General features: G+C 34.6%; 1 protein-coding gene across 1 annotated transcript in view; it reads left to right on the top strand.

Annotated features, from left to right (window-relative positions):
- The window catches only part of LOC100607259 (N-deacetylase and N-sulfotransferase 4), a 274,548-nt gene that overhangs the window by 163,014 nt on the left and 92,800 nt on the right, over positions 1-18,734 (top strand). Inside the window, exons 5-6 of the mRNA XM_030798085.1 lie at positions 3,665-3,850; positions 5,829-5,957. Of these exons, the coding sequence (XP_030653945.1) occupies positions 3,665-3,850; positions 5,829-5,957 (315 nt within the window). The remainder of the gene's footprint in view (positions 1-3,664; positions 3,851-5,828; positions 5,958-18,734) is intronic.

The following is an 18,734-nucleotide window of genomic DNA, read 5'->3' as shown; positions in this document are numbered from 1 at the left end:
CATCCAGTCCTCCTCACAGAATGATTATGAGAATCATATTACACATACATGTAAAAATACTTCATAAATATTGATACAGACATGAGGCAGGAAAATACTAGGTAGAAGAGGGAGGTTCCCAACAAGCGCCACACCCTCAAGCCTGGGACCACGGCCCAAAGTGAGAACATGCGTTCTTGTTTTCCCACTTGAATGTTGCTTTTTGGCCTGCCCCGCACCCCATCCTGTACCCATAAAAACCCCAGGCTCCACCACTGGCAGAGGGGCAGCAGAGCAGGAGAGCAACTGAGCAGCAGAGCAGAGCGGCAGAGGAGAGAAGAGAAAAAGCAGCTGGATGCCAGAGAGTGGCAGCTTGACTTCAGAGGGCCACTTGACAACAGGACTTTAGAGAAGTGTTCGACCATGAACAAACTCAATAAACCACCCCCCACATTCACCACCCTTCAATTCCTTCATACAACCTGATTCTTCCTCAACACTGGACAAGAACTTGGGTACCAAGAGGGCGGGTGCAAAAGGCTGCACCTGACCTTCCACTGAGCTGTTAAGCCGTCCATGGACCACAAAGCTAAAAGAGCACACTGCAACTACTCCTGCTGGTGCCTAGTGCTAGAAGCACTCATGCTGGCCCCTGCACCTGCTCAGTCACCTACATGCTCCCTGGCCTGTTAGGGATTGAGAGCTATGGGCTGAGTAAATGAGCCAACTCAAGGGAACTATCCCATTTCAACTAAGCAATTAAAATAAGATATGATCAGTAGGAATTATCAAGGCAAAATTAAATGACATTATTTCTGTTGCTGTTAGAGCTTTAGTGCTAAATACATTTTATTTTATTCTAATTTTTGAAAAATGGTGATCTTTTCCATATTACTGCAATATCTTATTTCACAACCGACTGGGATTTAATGTACTGGAAACATTAGATCAAGTCAAACCCCTCTAAATATTTGTGGTATCGTGTCTTATTGTAGTATAGACTCCATAGATCCTATAAGAGACATTGTTCTAATAAATAATTAAAGCCATATTTGAATTTATTTGTTTTCTGTCATTTATGCGTCTGTATTTATAGATTCTCAAGTGCTTCCTATATTTACATTGGAAGACTTTTCAAATTTTGTAATTTTTGTGATCTTGTGGGAATATGATGCTTGGTTGATTTTCTAGTTGGCCAAGTCTCTGCAAAGTAGGTTTTAAGCCCTGGACAGTAAAGAATAGAAGCTTCTGGGTCAGTAAACCCCGTGATAATAGCAAAAGAGTTGCTAGGGAATTACTTCTCACTTTGTGCTGTCATTTAGATTGAAAAAGCATAAACTCATAATTATGTAGTGTGATTTACTATTTTAATTGAGCTCAAGTTGCCAGTGTGATAAGATGACCTTATGAACAGTATAACACTGGGCCCCCAGAAATCAATAAATATAGTAAAATTTTTTTACTGCCCTTCCTTCCTACTCACCAAATCAATTGCTTTTTACCTTTTGTTTTTTTATGAAAGTTCTACAATTCATTTTACTACCTGTCAAAAGTGAAATGTCTCTTTTTTTTTTCCTGAGGAGATATAGTTGTTTGATAATTCAATACTTTTTGCTGATTTTATTTTTCATGGCTTTGTATCTAGGACACTCACATACTTTATCTAACCTTCTAGGCCCCAAATTTAGAGTAAAATTTGTACAGTTGCAGAGAATGAGGACTAACAAAGTGATTAGTTGAGACTATTAGGATTTGTACACTGTTGATTTTGTCACTTTTCACATTGTGGGACAAGTCTTATAAAACCTCAGTATGAATCACTTGAGAGAGTAAGAAGGAGGATAACAGGTTGATTCCCTTTTCCTGTAAATCAGGAGCACCTCTCTAGGCACATTCATACAAATTCTGTTTACCAGACAGAGGAGTTTGGACATGCTTGTCTCTAGATTTTTCTCATGAAGTACATCTCTGTCTCACACCCAATGCATCCACAAGCTTGCAACATCTTGAATGCTGGAGGATTGCTTATGCTCAAAACACTTTGTGACCATGCATTGGGGAGCATGGAACAAACCTGAGAGAACTAAGGCTGTCCCAGTACATGTCCCCTAGTGATAGCAGGGTAACAACTGTTGCCTGTCCTCTCTGGTAGTTTCCAAGTACTTTTAGTACTGGACTTTTCCAGCTTTGCCTTGTATTGGAAACACAAGTGCTAGGAAGAAGTATTTTTCTTCTGCACAGATCAAGAAATGAAATTTTCCCCAGTGTCTAGCAAAAGACTCTAGCTCATTTTACAGCATTGATTTCATAATTCAGTCTTCTACAGAGTCATTTACTGTAATAGATGTTAGGAAACACCCAAAGTCTTAGAGAAAGAGAGGTGACTTTGGCTATACAATGAGGGTCATTACATGAAAGGAAGAATGATGGAGACTTGTGAAAAATTTAGGGTTCATCTTCTGAGCTGAGTGTAGCGTATGACTAAGGCTTTGTGGATAAGTGATCCATTCACTACTTGCTTATTATACGAGACTGAATTCTTTTCCTATGCTGTGTACCATGTAATAGAAAATATAAATGGCAATTGTCAACACTTTCGTGTTCTGTTTATTGATTCAATCAGCTTTCATATATGACTGTGCATTGTCATTTATAACCTCAATTGATGAGATTCAATCCTACAAGGAATCTTTTAAAGCAGATAAGCATTTAAAGGGAGGGATATAAAGAAGTAGAAATTAGAAAACTGCAGATCTATTTTATGTACCTAGCAATATAATCCCATTCATTGACAATATTTATATTCTTGTTTAAATTTATACTTGTTTTCTTTTAGAGTTGACAGTTTTCCCAAGAATCTCATAGTAAAGTGTAAGTTTTATAAAAATAAATTGAGTTGTTAAGGTTCAAAACCAAGGAGAAAATCTTAACCTTTACCTTTCCTTTACCCTGGGTATCTAAAACATCACTGGATCTTGTATGGTATTAATCCCCTGCCTTTGAATCTGACCGTAAATAATTTAATTTAGTTACCTATGTTCACCTAATCGACACCATAGAAATAGCCTCCTAATTCACAGCCTTTATTTATTTTCTTCCCCTTACAGTTTATCTTAACATGTTGTCACTAGGTTCTTCGTCTTAAAACTTAGAGCAGATCTTGGCCCTCCAGGCTCAGAGAGCTTCCTTATCTACCTTGTTGAAATCGAATTAATTCAAAATCCTTCAGTTTAAATGTAAAAGCTCATCACTTCATCATTCATACTTACCTTTCTGATTTTCTTCAGTACCCAACCCCCCCACCACACACACGTACACACGCATTCTATGCCCTTTCATCCTTCATATTTGAGCACTTCCTCAAATGACACCTTTCCCCGCCCCCCACATTTATCCAAGGAAGGGCTAATTTCACTTCTTATCTTCCCCCAAAACTTTACATATTCAAAATTTTAAATTAATCTCACCCACACACCACATGCCCAAAGTAATGACTGTATCTGTTATGCCATCGGAGTTCTATAAGATTATGAGCTGCTGGAAGATAAAACCTCTACCTTGCTGGATTTTTAATTCTCATATTTAGCATAGAGTTCAATGTATTCTAAATAGATGTTGGTGGAAATGATTTTCACTGAATTAATTGGCCATGTCCCATCATGATGTTGTTCTGGCTTTCTTTCAGGAACACGGAATACCAATCAACATGGGCTATGCTGTGGCCCCACATCACTCAGGGGTCTACCCGGTTCACATTCAGCTATATGCAGCTTGGAAGAAGGTCTGGGGTATTCAAGTCACCAGCACTGAAGAATATCCACATCTGAAACCTGCCCGGTACAGAAAGGGCTTCATTCACAATAGCATCATGGTGAGCACAGAGAGCCATGTGTATTAAAGGATGTTAATAACTACATGTGGAATGAAGACAGAGGGCCATTTCCTCTAAGGATGTAACCTCAAACCTCTTTTACATGATTATCAGAAATGCCCAACATATCTCAATGGTGACTGGTTATGCATTAACTCATCTTTTGGTGATAGGTTTGCTCCTAAGCTGTGGAGTGGCTTTGGCAAATCTAAAACAAGCTGAAACTAACAGGAATGAGTTATGTATAGATTATCCACTGTAGTTTCAGTATTGAAATTTTGCCTGTGGATTCTGTACTTTTCCTAGGAAATTTCTCATTACCTATTTGGTTGGGTGGTTTTACTGAGAGTTTTACAGGCAGAGTAAGGCTCCATGGATCAAGAAAACACCTCTGAAGTTGTTATTCTATCAACAGACAGAATGTAACAAATAGCATCTGAGAGTTAAATTTATTCACTCAGTTTATTTTGGCTTTCAGACACTCAAAAATATCTAAGAATACTGCTCTCTCTTTTTGTCTTTTCCTTACATATTCCAAAAAGGGAGGTATATGTTTTTTTTTTTTTCAGATATAGTACTTGAAAAATAATAGGATGTAGGAATGCTATAAACAATAATACAACCAATTGGATTTTAGATGGCAATTTACAATCATTCGTTGGGAAAGAAAACATTATATTACTCATTTGGAGATAAAATAGCCTATTTTAAAACAAGTATCCCTACTTCTAGTGACTTAGATGATGTTTTTATAATTAGTTGCCAAGATCAGAGCATCGGTTTACAAACTGTTCTCACTCATTTAAATATTTACACCTTCCTAATTCATTATTCATATTGCTGTTAAAATCCATCTATCATCTATCTATCTATGATTTATTTTTCTATCTAATCACTATCTGTGAGTAAAGCAAATGCACACACACATATCTAACCAGAGCTGATACACAATATTTATTAGTCGTGAAGCTTTATTTCATTGCAAATTGGTACCAGAAGGCCTGAAGAAGCCTCAGATTTAAGAGAAGCTATTGATAATGCAAATAGTGGCATTGATGGCCATAGAAATCCAGAAGGTATAAATAGAATTACTCACATAATTTCAAATCATAGTGAAAATACCCAGGTTTCCCTTTACCTTTCCTTTACCTTCTGTATCCAAAACATCACTGGATCTTGTATGGCATTAATTCCTTGCCTTGAATGACCATTCAACATATTAGGAAATAAAAGCATTCTTTTCAACCAATATTATATACATTTATTTACCTTAAGTTTAATATTAACCCTTATGATAATTAAGCAAATAATTAAAAAAAAAACTCTAGGCAATTAGATGCATTTGTCCATTAAATTACCAGTAGTTTGTTATTCAAAATATGATTTTGTAATAAAATTACTTATTTGCTTTCTTTATTAAACATTCAGACTTACAAAAGAAGTAACCACAAAATATACCAGAAGTAATCACTAGATAATTTGACTAGTATGTCATAAAATGTAAATTCAGAGTGTAGTGAAAACAAAGCTAATGTGGAAGGGGTTATGAAAACCAATTGTTGTGAATCACAGAACCTGAATACCTTTACAATGCAGGACTCGATTTCAGAAGTGAGGAGAGTAATGGCCTAATGGCATGAAAGATGGAACCTTGGAGAATTTCCATGTTTAGATGAAATTAACCCTAAGAAGGCTTTGCGTTTTCCCTAATCATTTAACATAACACAGGTGGTGGGTTAGATTTATAAAACCAACTGAAAATTATTTAACCTATATTTTTTATGCTTTTGATATGGAAACTCCCTTAATATTTACAGAATTACACCAACATCAACTTGTGATTATAATAAGATTTTGACCTTAGCAACCAAGAAAATCCAGTAGGAAATTACAATTCGCAGATTCTAAAGTTATGAGATAGAGGTGAAGTTCTTAATTAAATCACGTCCGTGTCCTGTTTTTCCCCTTTTTTACTCAGGTCCTCCCTCGACAGACTTGTGGGTTGTTCACTCACACTATTTTCTACAAAGAATATCCAGGAGGACCCCAAGAACTGCATAAAAGTATCAGAGGAGGTGAACTTTTTCTCACAATCCTTCTAAACCCAGTATGTATTCTATGTATGCATCTTACAATAAGATTAGCGTTTTTAAATGTGTTTTATTTTCCTGTCTTTTAAACTAAATCGTATTTATTTTCTTTATTTATAGCACATCTTACTGGTCATGCATTTAAATCTATATTAAAATACTTTTATTGATAAAATTTGACTTTGGGGACTGATTTTTCAGTTGATTTGATTACAAAGTCATGGTTTTTACTTTGTAATGTGGGTAGTGAAAAGTTTATTTCTAGCAGTAAAAGAGTAGCAATGTTTTCCATTGTTTATTTTTCAAGTTAGGTCTTTCTGTCAGCTTTATGAAGGTATAATTGACAAATAAAAATTGTTTATTTTTACAGTACAACATGATGCTTTATTATATGTAAACATTGTGAAATAATTAAATCAATCTAATTGACATACTATCATCTCTCAATTCTTATTATTTTTGTAACAAGAACATTTAAAATATTTATTCTCTTAGCAATTTTTAAGTATACAATATGTTACTATTAACTATTAACTTATTCATCCCATCTAACTGGAACTTTGTTCCTTTCCACGAACTTTCCCCCAGCCACTGGCATCCTACTCTCTGGATCTATGAGTTCAACCTCTTTTTTTTTTTTTTTTTTTTTTTGAGAGGCAGTCTCGCTCTGTCGCCCAGGCTGGAGTGCAGTGGTGCGATCTCCGCTCACTGCAAGCTCCGCCTCCCGGGTTCACGCCATTCTCCTGCCTCAGACTCCCAAGTAGCTGGGACTACAGGCACCTGCCACCACCACGCCCGGCTAATTTTTCGTGTTTTTAGAAGAGACGGGGTTTAATCGTGTTAGCCAGGATGGTCTCGATTTCCTGACCTCGTGATCCGCCTGCCTTCGGCCTCCCAAGATTTCAACTTTTTTATATCTCACATATAAGTGAGATCACGAAGTATTTGTCTTCTGGGCCTGACTTATTCACTTAGCATATGTCCTCCTGGTTCATCTATTTTGTCACAAATGACATTTCCTTCTTTTTTAAGGATGATTAATATTTTATTTTATATATAGAAACATACATATGCCACATTTTGTTAATTCATGTGTCAATTGACACATAGATTGATTCCATATTTAGGCTATTGTGAATAATGCTGCAATGAACATGAGAATGCAGGTATGTCTTGAGCACACTAATTTCATTTCGTTTGGCTGTATACCCAGTAAAGGGATTGTTGGATCATATGGTAGTTTTGAAGGAATCTCTATAGTGTTTTCCATAATAGATGAAGTAATTTATATTTCTACCAACAGTGTTCAAATGTTCCCCTTTCTCCACATCCTCGCCAACTTTGTTGTCTTTCATCTTTTTGATAATAGTCATTTTAACAGGTGTGAGGTGATATTTCATTATGGTTTTAATTTGTATTTCCCTGATGATGAATGATGTTAGGATTTTTTCATATACCTGTTGGGCATTTGTATGTCTTCCTTTGATAAATATATTTTCAAATCTTTTGCCCATTTTTAAGGGAGGTTATTCCTTTTCTTACTATTGAGTTGTTTGAGTTCTTGATACGTATTTTGGATATTAAGCATTTACAGATATATGGTTTTAAATATTTTCTCTCATTCCACAGGTTGTCTTTTTCACTCTGTTATTTATGTCCATTGCTGTGCAAAAGCTTTTTAGCTTAATGCAATCCCATTTGTCTATTTTGCTTCTGTTGTCTGGGCTTTTGGGTTTATATACAAAAAAAAAAAAGGAAAAGAAAAAATCAATTCCCAGTCCAATGTCAAAAAGTTTTTTCACTATACTTCCTTCTAGTAGTTTTCCAGTTTCAGGTCTTTGATTTAAACCTTTAGTCCATTTTGAGATGATTTTTAAATATGGTGTGAGATAAAGGTCTAATTTTGTTCTTCTGTATGGGGATATTCAGTTTTCCCAACACCTGTTTATTGAAGAGACTGTTATTTCCTCATTCTGTATTCTTGCAACCTCTGGCAAAAATCAATTGACTGTAAGTGCATAGATTTATTTCTGGACTGTTTGCTTTGTTTCAGTGGTCTTTATGTCACTCTTTATGTCAGTACCTTGCTGTTTTTATTACCATAGCTTTGTAGTATAGTTTGATGTTAGATAATATGATGTCTCCGGCTTTCTTCTTGTTTCTCAAGATTGCTTTGACTATTTTGGATCTTTTGTGATTCCATAGAAATTTTAGAATTGTTTTTTATATTTCTGTGAAAAAGTCATTAATATTTTGATAGAAATTTCATTGAATTGGTAGATCATTGTGAGTAATATGGACATTTTCACAATATTAATTCTTCCAATCCATGAACTTGGGATGATTGTCTATTAGTGTCTTCAATTTCTTACATCAATATTTTATAGTTTTTGGTATACAGGTATTTAACTTCCTTGGTTACATTTATTCCTAAGTATTTTTTGATGCTATTGTAAATGGGATCTTTTTTAATTTCTTTTTCAGATAACTTGTCAGTGTATGGAAACACTACTGATTTTTGTACATTGATTTTGTGTATTTCAACTTTACTGAATTTATTAGTTTAACAGTTTTTTCAAGGAATATTTAGAGTTTTCTATATAAAAGATCATGTTATCTGCAAACAGAAACAATTTAACTTTTCTCTTTTCCAATTTGAATGTCTTTTTTTTCTTCCTCTTGCCCAGTTTCTCTGGCTAGAACTTTTAATATCATATTGAATAGAAGCAGTTAGGGTGAACATCCTTCTCTTGCTCCTGATCTTAGAAGAAAAACGCTCAACTTTGCAACACTAAAGATGATATTAGCTGCGAGTTTGTAATATATGGCACTAATTGTGTTGTGATGAATTTTTATACCTAATTTGTTGAGCTTTTTATCATGAATGGATGTTGAATTTTGTTACATGCTTTTTCTGCTTCTATTGAGATGATCATATGATTTTTGTCATTTATTCATCTTATTAATATGGTTTATCACACTTATAGATTTGCATATGTTGAACCATTTTTACATCCTAGGGATAAATCCCACTTGATTGTGGTGTATTAACGTTTTGATTTGCTATTGAATTCGGCTTGTTAGAATTTCAGTGAGAATTTTTGTCTCTATGTTTGTCAGAAATATTACCCTGTAATTTTCTTTTCCTATAGGGCCCTTAACTGGCTTCGATATCAGGGTAATGCCAGCCTCATAAAATGAGTTTGGAAGTGTACTCTCCTCTTAAATTTTTTGCAAGAGTTTGAGAAGGATTTGATGTTAATTCTCTAATTTTTTTTTTTTATAAAATACATCAGTGACACCATTAAGTCCTGAGCTTTTCCTTGCTAAGAGGCCTTTAATTACAATTCATTCTCTTTACTCGTTATTGGTCTGTTCAGATTTCCTATTTCTTCATGACTGAATCTTGGTAAATTGTATCTTTCTGGGAATTTATCTATTTCTTCTAGGTTAACCTGCTAGGTATATCATTGTTCATAGTAGTCTGTTATTATCCTTTGTTTGCATTTCTGTGGTATTAGTTGTGTATCTCCTCTTTCTCATTTTATTTGAGCCTTCTTTCCTTTTTGCTTAGTCTAGCTATATGCATGCTGATTTTATCTTTTAAAAAATCCAACTCTTAGTTTCATTGATCTTTTCTATTTTTCTAATCTCTATTTTATTTATTTTTGCTGCAATCCTTATTTTTTTCTTCTTTCTGCTGACTTTGGACTTATTTTTTTCTTTTTTGACTAGTTCCTTGAGATATAAAATTAAGCTTTTTATCTGATATCTTTCTTTTTTCTTAATGTAAGCATTTAGTGCTATAAATTTCACTCTTAGAGCTATTTCACAACTTCTTCACAAAACTAGTTGGTAAATTCTAGCACTACTACAAAGAATTTAGACTGCACCTCTAAATAATTTGTTTCTCTTATGATAATCAAGAAAACCACATATTTTTAAGAAGCATGTGTTTAATATAATAATTAAATATTATATAATATCTCATTTGGCTTCTATTTTTAATTATAGTAATGACATATTAATATGTGAATCTCCAGCCAAAAATTAAAAATTATAATTTTATCAGAGGAGCCTATTAGGCCCATAAGTTAAGTTGGCTTCTGGCTGGAGATCTCAGTAGGCACACTTACTTCAGTTCTAAAAGTGACCACAATATAAAGCTGAATTGAAACTAGATAGTTTTGTATTATCTTTGTGTACTTGGATGACCTGAAGCTTATTTTTTAAATATTTGCAAATTTTTTTTTGGAATCAAAGATAGAGAACTTGACCCTTTTGTGTGTGTGTCTTTTCATCTTTAATAGTTGTAATTTTATTTTCTGTTATAAGTAGATGTACAGTGGTACAGCAGTGTGGGAATCCCAACATTATATAATGTTGTGATTATTTCAGCTTTCTAATTTCTTCTCTTGTAATGATTGCATTTCTGAGGTCTTAGGAAAGCATGTCCTCATCATGTCCCAGTGTATACAGAAAATATGAAATAGTGAGCCTTATGCTATGCCCACTTTGTTTCACGGAAGAAAGGCTTATACTTGAAGAAAAAGATACACTTTCAACAAAGCTATAGCTAAGTTGGCTGTGGTAAAGCTCTAGGTGTGTTTAAAATAAATTACATTAGGTAATTCATATACACCATTTTCAATTCCTAAAAAAATAAATAAAAACTCACATTGTATGAAAATAGAAACTTCTAAATTTGACTGTAAGATAGGAAAGTGAGGGCAAAAATGCTTTGTCAGATTAAACTGTCTTCCCCTACAACTGCATGGCTGTTAAAAACAAAACAAAAGGTCTGTTGGGTTTAATGGCACCACACTTGGAACAGGAGCGTGGATGCTCTATGATCTTTAGCAAGAAACTTCATTTCTCCGAACTTGCTTGTACTTCTAAATAACAAACTAGTTGAATTAATCCTCAATGTACCTCAAAGGTGTTCCAACCAAACCTATATCTGAGATATTTCAATTTTTGTGCATATTTCAAAATCGAAAACTTTTGTATATATTTTTTAAAAACATCAAAGATATTCTAAAATAATTTTTAAAAATTGACATGTAAATATTAATGAAAGCAAGTGGAAACCTCTCTCTTCATTCCTTCCGTTACTGAGAATTTAATCTCGGCATAAGAGTCACTTCATCATACCCTTTTCATTCTGGGGCTACATTCCTGACACATATCTGCCCTAGTCATCTCCTTAGGGCAAGTCAATAATTTTCAGAACACTGACCATTGCCTCCCCTGGACCTCTTGCCCAGGTGTGATTGTTACTGGTGTTTATTACTTGAATGTTTGTCTATTTGTCAATAAAGACATGGATTGTGCATCTGTTTTTAAATATTTTGAACCCAGTACCCCTCATAGAGCATAATTTGGAGATTTAAACTTAAAATAAATCTCAAGATTTTAAATAACATAAAAGACTATTTGGCTTCTAATATTTCCATGTTTACCACCTGTGAACTAACCAAACTATACTAAGTCTTATAAACCTCACTTTAAAAAGCTTATCATTGCTACACACATTTATTTTAATTTTAGGCAGAATAGGATAGTGAAAGAGAGGAGTTTCAGGAGGCTTCATCTATCCAGTCACAAACTATACTTGCTTTGTCATTGTAAATTGGTGGTGAGCTCAAAATATTATACATAGGTAAATGATAGAGACCAGGATAGACACAGCAGGAATAGATGGTCAAGAAGGTCAAGAGGGTCAATAGTATGGATAAGATAGCACATCCTAATATGGGAATATGAAGTATAGATCAAGCAAACACTAGTCCATAAAGATGAGTGTTTAAGGAACAATGTTGCCCAAAACAAGGACTATGCATAGCCTCAAGCAATCTGAGTAGATACACCTCAGATTTCAAGGGAAACAGACTACAGGTAGCATCTGGTAGAGCCCAGGCCAAATGGAGCTTACTTCCTGGCTTGCATAGGCGGAAGTTAACAGATGTCTTAGATGGGGTTCTCCAGAGAAACAGACCCAATAGGATTTAGATAGATAGATAGATAGATAGATGATAGATAGATAGATAGATATAGATGGATAGAGATAGAGATAGAGGCAGAGAGACTATAAAGAAGTGGCTCATGCAATTACGAGGGCTGTCAAGACCCAAGATCTGATATGCAGTCAAGAAGCTGGGGAGACCCAGGAAAACTGATGGTACAGTTCCAGTCCAAATGCCAGCAGCCTCAAGACCCAATGAAAGCCAAGATTGCAGTTAAGAGTCCAAAGGCAGAGAAGAAAAAACAGTGTCCCAAAGTGAAGGCAGTCAAGCAGGAGGAAATTCCTTTTACTTAGCTTGTTTTGTTTTTTTCGGGTCTTCAACAGCTTGAATGAAGTCTACCCGCATTACAGAGGGCGGTGCTTTACCCAATACAGGGATTGTGCACTGGACTGATTAAAATGTTATTCTCATCCAAAAACACCCTCATGGACACACCCAAAATAAGGTCTGACCAAGTATCTGGCCATTTCATGGTCTGGTCAGGTTGACACATAAGATTAACCATCATACCAGATGAGGAATTTAGTGTGGGAGGCAGACTTGGAGTGAGTGAAAGAAAATGGGGAACACAGAAAGAAGGAAGAAGTGAATGAAAGAAAAGATAATTCACACTTGGACTTTTCTGTGTAAGTGTCTTCTCATAAACAGAGAGATGATGGGCTATGATTAATACTCACCTCACTAATGTTGAGAAAGTAAATATTGGGGCTACTTGATGATGAGTTACTATTTTAAGTTTAAGGTTCCAACAAGCGTGGCAAGAAGGGAGCCTGCAGGAATGGCATGAGGAAAGAAGTAACCAGAAAAGGAAAACAATAAGCCAGTTTCTCTGTTCCATTCTTTTCTTCCAATCATCACTTAATTCTTTGTCAGAGTAAGGAATATTTTCATATCTTTCACCCAAACCATGCGAAGGAAAGAAGTTAATTAATATGAAGATTAAAATTATTGATATGAAATAATATGCTGACTCTGAAGAATGTTTCTATTTAACAGAGCTGACTTTTAAAGGGGAGATCCATGAATACATTATGCCAGGTATCAAAGTCCCGGGGGAAATGTGTTTTTACTGGGAAGTATTCAACATCCATGAAATCATCCAGAGACTACCATTTTCTCTACCTACTTTCCCAGCTGACTCTCAGTGTGTAAAAGTGATGTTTGTAGGAACTTATAAGTAGAAAATGTGATCAGTAGTTTTAGAATAAATTCTAAAACAAAAGGCAATCTATACTGGATTTCCTTTTCCATTAATCATCTATACTTTAATATTATAGAAATGCTATAGACAATGTATGACATCTCTCTTGGATGGTAGTTTTCTCTGTGGATTTGAAAATGGTTGCTAGTTCTCTGTACTTAGCATTGTTGTTTTAGTATGTTCATCAGTGGATGAATAAGGACATGCTAGCATGACACAAAGCTGACAGTGAAAGTAAATACACCAGATTATGATATTAATATCTAGTTTTGGTTAGCATATTAGAATTAAAAAAGCAAATCTAACAGGGTGAAATTTAAAAGGAAATAATGAAAAGCCCCTAATCATTTTGAAATAAAATAGTAATATAATCTCACCATTATATAAGGATAAATATTATATAAGGATAAATTAAATCTGTCAGAAAATTTTGTGGGCTACAATCATGACATATTAAGTTCCCTGTTGTTGAAGCTGTCCAAACAGAAATTTTGTAGAAATGTGAAATCTATTACTGAGCTTCTAATAGTTCATCTTGTACTAAGAATACGTGATTTCTATGTTCTTATACAATTAAATTGTGGCTACATCTCTCTCATTGTAAAACACACAAACACACACAAAAATCAAGTTAATTTTAAATATTACAAGCATTATAAATTTGGATCTAATCTATAGTTACAAGATCGGAGGAAATGGGGAGTGGTAGTTTGTCAACATATTTAATAATTAAAGGATGAGATAAAATGGGAAGATATCTAATGGTAGATATATTGAGGGAAGCAGAGAAAGAAAAAAACCTTCCCATTACTTGTATACTGAAATATAATTTCCAGATTTTGCAGGACCATTTTGAATTTTGATCAGTAGTTACTGAATTCATATGTATGTAAGCATCCTATGAGGTTAATAAAAGCTGGAAAAAGTATATGAAGTAATGTCCTGGAATTTCCCCCTCTAGAGTACTTTAAAATAGAATCAACAACTCTATAGTTCTTCCTTATCGCCTTGGGAATTCATCTGCCTAAAGGAAGGAGACTGGATTAAATAACAAAAACACATTTTGTTTTTCTGGTTTATAACATCTGCAACTTTGCTCTGCAGTCAAAAAGGCAAATGCCACAACAAAGCCAGTATTGTTTCTTTACTTCTTCAGCTTCCAGTTTGAGGATTCACATTATTTTGTGTTGGCCCTCTCTACAATACAACTGTATCTATTCTGTGTTCAAAAGTCTCTGATATTTTTTTTTCTGCATTTTCGACAGTTTTTTTTTTCATTTTGACTCTCACTGGCATTCAGAGATATATCCTGTTTTCATAGTTTGACACATTTCAAAATATGTCATTATTTTATAATCTACCATAAAACAGAAAATATGAGTTAGAATAAAGTTTTACATCTTGATTCACATATGAACTCCTGTTACTATTATGTATTACATTTTTTGATTCAGCCAACTGCAAGGAATGGGGTTTCTTGATTTCCCTGGATACCAACTTACTTTGCCCAAATGAGCCTAACAATTGAAAATTAAATGATATGAGGGCCATTTGAATGGGATTTCAAAAGCATACTTCGACATCTGTCTATTTAACATTCAGATAACTCCCTCTTATTTTTCTTAGATTCTTATCATGCCTTCATCACATATTGATATTTTTCTGCACTGTTCCACACTTGTCAAATACTAACATGTATTTCCCTGGTGCCAAATCCTTCCTGTATTTTCAAATAATCTTTGTTCAGACAGGAAGAAATATAATTTAACCATATGTGAGGTGAAACAGCTTATACCAGGTAGTCCACCATCATTCAAGTTGAGACACTACCCTATAAAATATGCAGCAACTGAAAATAGTCAAAACAGTCTGGAGTCTTATCAGATGGTTTCCACAATAAGTTTAAAAGCTTGAAATTTATATGTCCTACAGGATTTAATTTTTTCTACTCATTTTAATTTCATGCTACACAAAGAGCAACATAAAAATAGAATTTTCTGTTTTCTTGACAAATATGTTTCAATAAGCTCAGATTCTAGAATGCTCTAAAATAGCAGTTCAGGAGCCAGAAAAGTTATTACACTTTCCAAAGTTCAGAGCAGTGCCTAGACTCACTAAACCTCACCTGTTCTATTGGCTACTTGCAAATTCAGGTGAACAAAAAATATGTGCCTGAAAGAGTGGTGTACTTGAAATTGACAGTAGAGTATAATGGAACTGCAATGATAAACTTTCTGTGTGCTGTCTGCTGAACTTTCATACACCTAGTCTGGTTAATGAGCTTTCCTTCTCTGTGTATATCAATCTCTGAGTTCATAGAATCTAATAGCAGGTGCAGTACATTATGGATTAGTGCTGGCTCTTCAGACAGGTTAGAGAAAAGGCAGCTGTGAGGCACAGGATAACATCCACATGAAATAACCTGAAACAAACTTTGAGAAGTTCTGTTTAATGCTGAAATAATATAGAGCTGCATAGACAAGGTAATTTAGAGAAAACTATTTTATGTGCAGAGCAACAAAATAAAATGCAAGCAGTATCCCAAGTCTGTAGCAGATTATAAAGAACTGATTACTGATATCAAGGTCTCCAAGTATTCTTTGATGATTTTGGCTTTGATTTCCTATAAACACTGTGGTTTAAAGAAAATTATGACAATGAGATAATATTCCATGGAGAACAAAGCAATTATATATTCCATCAAAATATTCATCTTCATAAAATAATATATTAATATTTCTAACTTGGAGACCTAGGAGATTTTCTACATGTGTTCCGGGAGGATTTATATTTTTCTTTATCTTTTTCACTGATACATAATAGATGTACATATTTTGGTGGTGCGTATGATAATTTAATACATTCTGTATAATTTGGAAAGATTAAGTCAATGTAATTGGGATATCCATTACCATAAATACTTGTCTTTTCTTTATGCTAGCAACATTGGAATTATTCTCTTTGAGTTATTTTGAAATACATAACAGATTATGTAAACTATAGCCACCCTACAAATTTTTCAAGCACTGGGTCTTATTTCTTCCAACGAACTGTATGTTTGCACCCATTAATCAACCTCTCTTCATCCCCTAGCCCCTCTCCCGAACTCAGGGGTATTTATTTTTATAGAAATTAACTTCTAACTTTTCTACTAGAGTGAAATCTACTTCTCTAGACAGGGACTTTGAAGCAATTAATGTTATTGGGAGCTCTGGGGCTTAGAGCTGGGGAGGACAGCCACCAACTGTGAGAGGAATGGACCCCTGTGGAGTATATAGATTGTGGAAAATTCTATTTCCACTCACTGAAAGACCTACAGTCACCTCTTTTTTTCCTTTATCTTCTTCTTTTTTTTTCTATCCTTAAAGATTTGCAGGACTAACCTTTACAAAAGGACAGGGATCACCACTTCTGTTAAGGGATTCACACTCACAGCAAGGATTTTGTAAAATCTGGAGTCAGCTAAGATCCATGGACTCAACGTCTGATATTATTATTTCTGTTCACACTGAAAATCAGGATCAGAGTTAGCATAAGGATGTAGAGAATGTGGGTAAATTTTGTGGTTTTTCCCTAGATTTTTAGTAGTAGTTTTGTTTCAATTTTCCACAATAGGATTTATTTAAAAATGAGTAGTACAGAATATAAAGTGTGCTGTAAAAAATGACCAAAATATTTTTGCCTCCTGAACTTGAACACTGTCTTCTCATGAAATAAGAGAGAGATTTATATTATCGTGTAGACATATATCTTTCTAATACAGTATTTGCTACCGGTGCTGATGGAATACAATTTGCACTGCTGTGTATTTCCAGAACATGAAAAAATCCATAAGATTGCATTTTTTTTTCAATTTTGTTTCCATAGAAAAATAAATGAAAGCTGCAATATTTTGTTAGAGGAGTCTTTTCCATCTAGTATAACTTGCTACTTTAGTTTTCCCAATGTTTGGAATGAAAGGTAGTAAAATAGCTCTTTAGCATAAATAAACTTTCAACAGCAAAAGCACAACCTCCTGTTTATGTGGATGTTAGTCAGCAGATAAAACCTTTTTTCTCTATATATTTTGGGGCATGCAGTATGTTAAGTACTAGGTGCATAATGCTCTTCACGTTTAGGGACAGTTTGCAAACATTATCAGTGAATTCATAATAAGAAAAAAAGAAAAGAAAACACTGCTTGTATCAGTGTTTATATGACGAATAAGTTGGTGAGAAAGTAGAAGTTGGTTAGTCTACAAAATTAAATTTGGAAATGTGTGCTTTTTTGGTTTGTTCTTTCTGGTTTGTTTGTGAGGTTTCACTCTACTGAAGAGTTCAAAATTCTAGATTTTATTATCTGTTTTACAATTTTTGTAACACCTAAATATTTCAATATGTCTTGTTTCTTTTACTTAATATTTATTTTTTTTAAGTACAGTGAATGAGAAAGACTCTTTTGGATCACTTTACCTTGTTTCACTTTGTTTATTCCTATTTTATGTCCCTCTGGTTATTCCTTTGAGAGTTAGATACAGTGAAAATAAAAATATAAACTCTTTTCTAAAACATGTTGATATTTTCCTATTTTTATATTTGAGGAAAGCAAATACTTCTGGCTTAGCATTTCCCTAAGTGGCTTATATGCAGATATGATATGGAGTATTTATGTAAATGCTAAATAATGGTGACCCGGAGTTCCATTTGACATGTCAGGGCTTATTCTGTATTAGAAGGCTTTGGTATGTATAGCTTCTTATGCCTACAGTACTTTTCTATTAATATCTTTACTGCTCTCACTTTAACCTCACTATTTATCTCTCAGATTTCATCTCTGCTTTCTCTTTCTCATCCCCTGAGCCTGATCATGGGTTTGGGTGAGATGTCACGGCTGTTTACACAAATAGAGTCATATGCATAATACAACTCATGGTGGTACCTGTTTAGTAACTATCTTCTTCACCTCTACTATATGTATCCCTAGGCATAGAGTATGGGCTCAATAGGTTGAATAAATTAACAAATGAAAATTATGCCATAACCACATGTGTCTACCACATGCCCTTTTGTTACCACTATGGAATAGATCTGAGTCACATGGTACTGAAGTGTGTTTGCAGTGGTAAATCTATGCAGGTCTCCTGAAACCTCAATTCTTGTCTCCTCAGAAGAAAGAATTCAATTGGGCATGAGGCAGAGTGTGGGACTGAGACAAGCTTCAGAGCAGGAGTGAAAGTTTATTAAAAAGCTTTAGAGCAAGAACAAAAGGAAGTAAAGTACACTTGGAAGAGGGCCAAGCAGGCAATGTTAGAGATCAGTGCACAGTTTGACCTTTGACTTGGGATCTTATACATTGACATGCTTCTGCGGTTGTGTTACTTCTCCCTTGATTTTTCCACTGGGGGAGGCTGTCCACATGCACAGTGGCCGGCCGACATTTGGAAGGTGAGCATGCATGGTGTGTTTACTGAAGCTATATGCATGCTCACTTGAGGTGTTCTTCCCTTACCAGTCAAGTATTTCTAGAGGAAGATCATATACCAAGTAAACCCTGCCATCTTGCCTCTTACTGTGCGTGCTTGAGCCTGC

This window comes from Nomascus leucogenys, chromosome 18 (genome assembly GCF_006542625.1).
Source record: "Nomascus leucogenys isolate Asia chromosome 18, Asia_NLE_v1, whole genome shotgun sequence".
Taxonomy (NCBI): domain Eukaryota; kingdom Metazoa; phylum Chordata; class Mammalia; order Primates; family Hylobatidae; genus Nomascus; species Nomascus leucogenys.
Note: the sequence above shows the minus strand (reverse complement) of the source record. Positions and strands in the feature narration are given on the sequence as shown.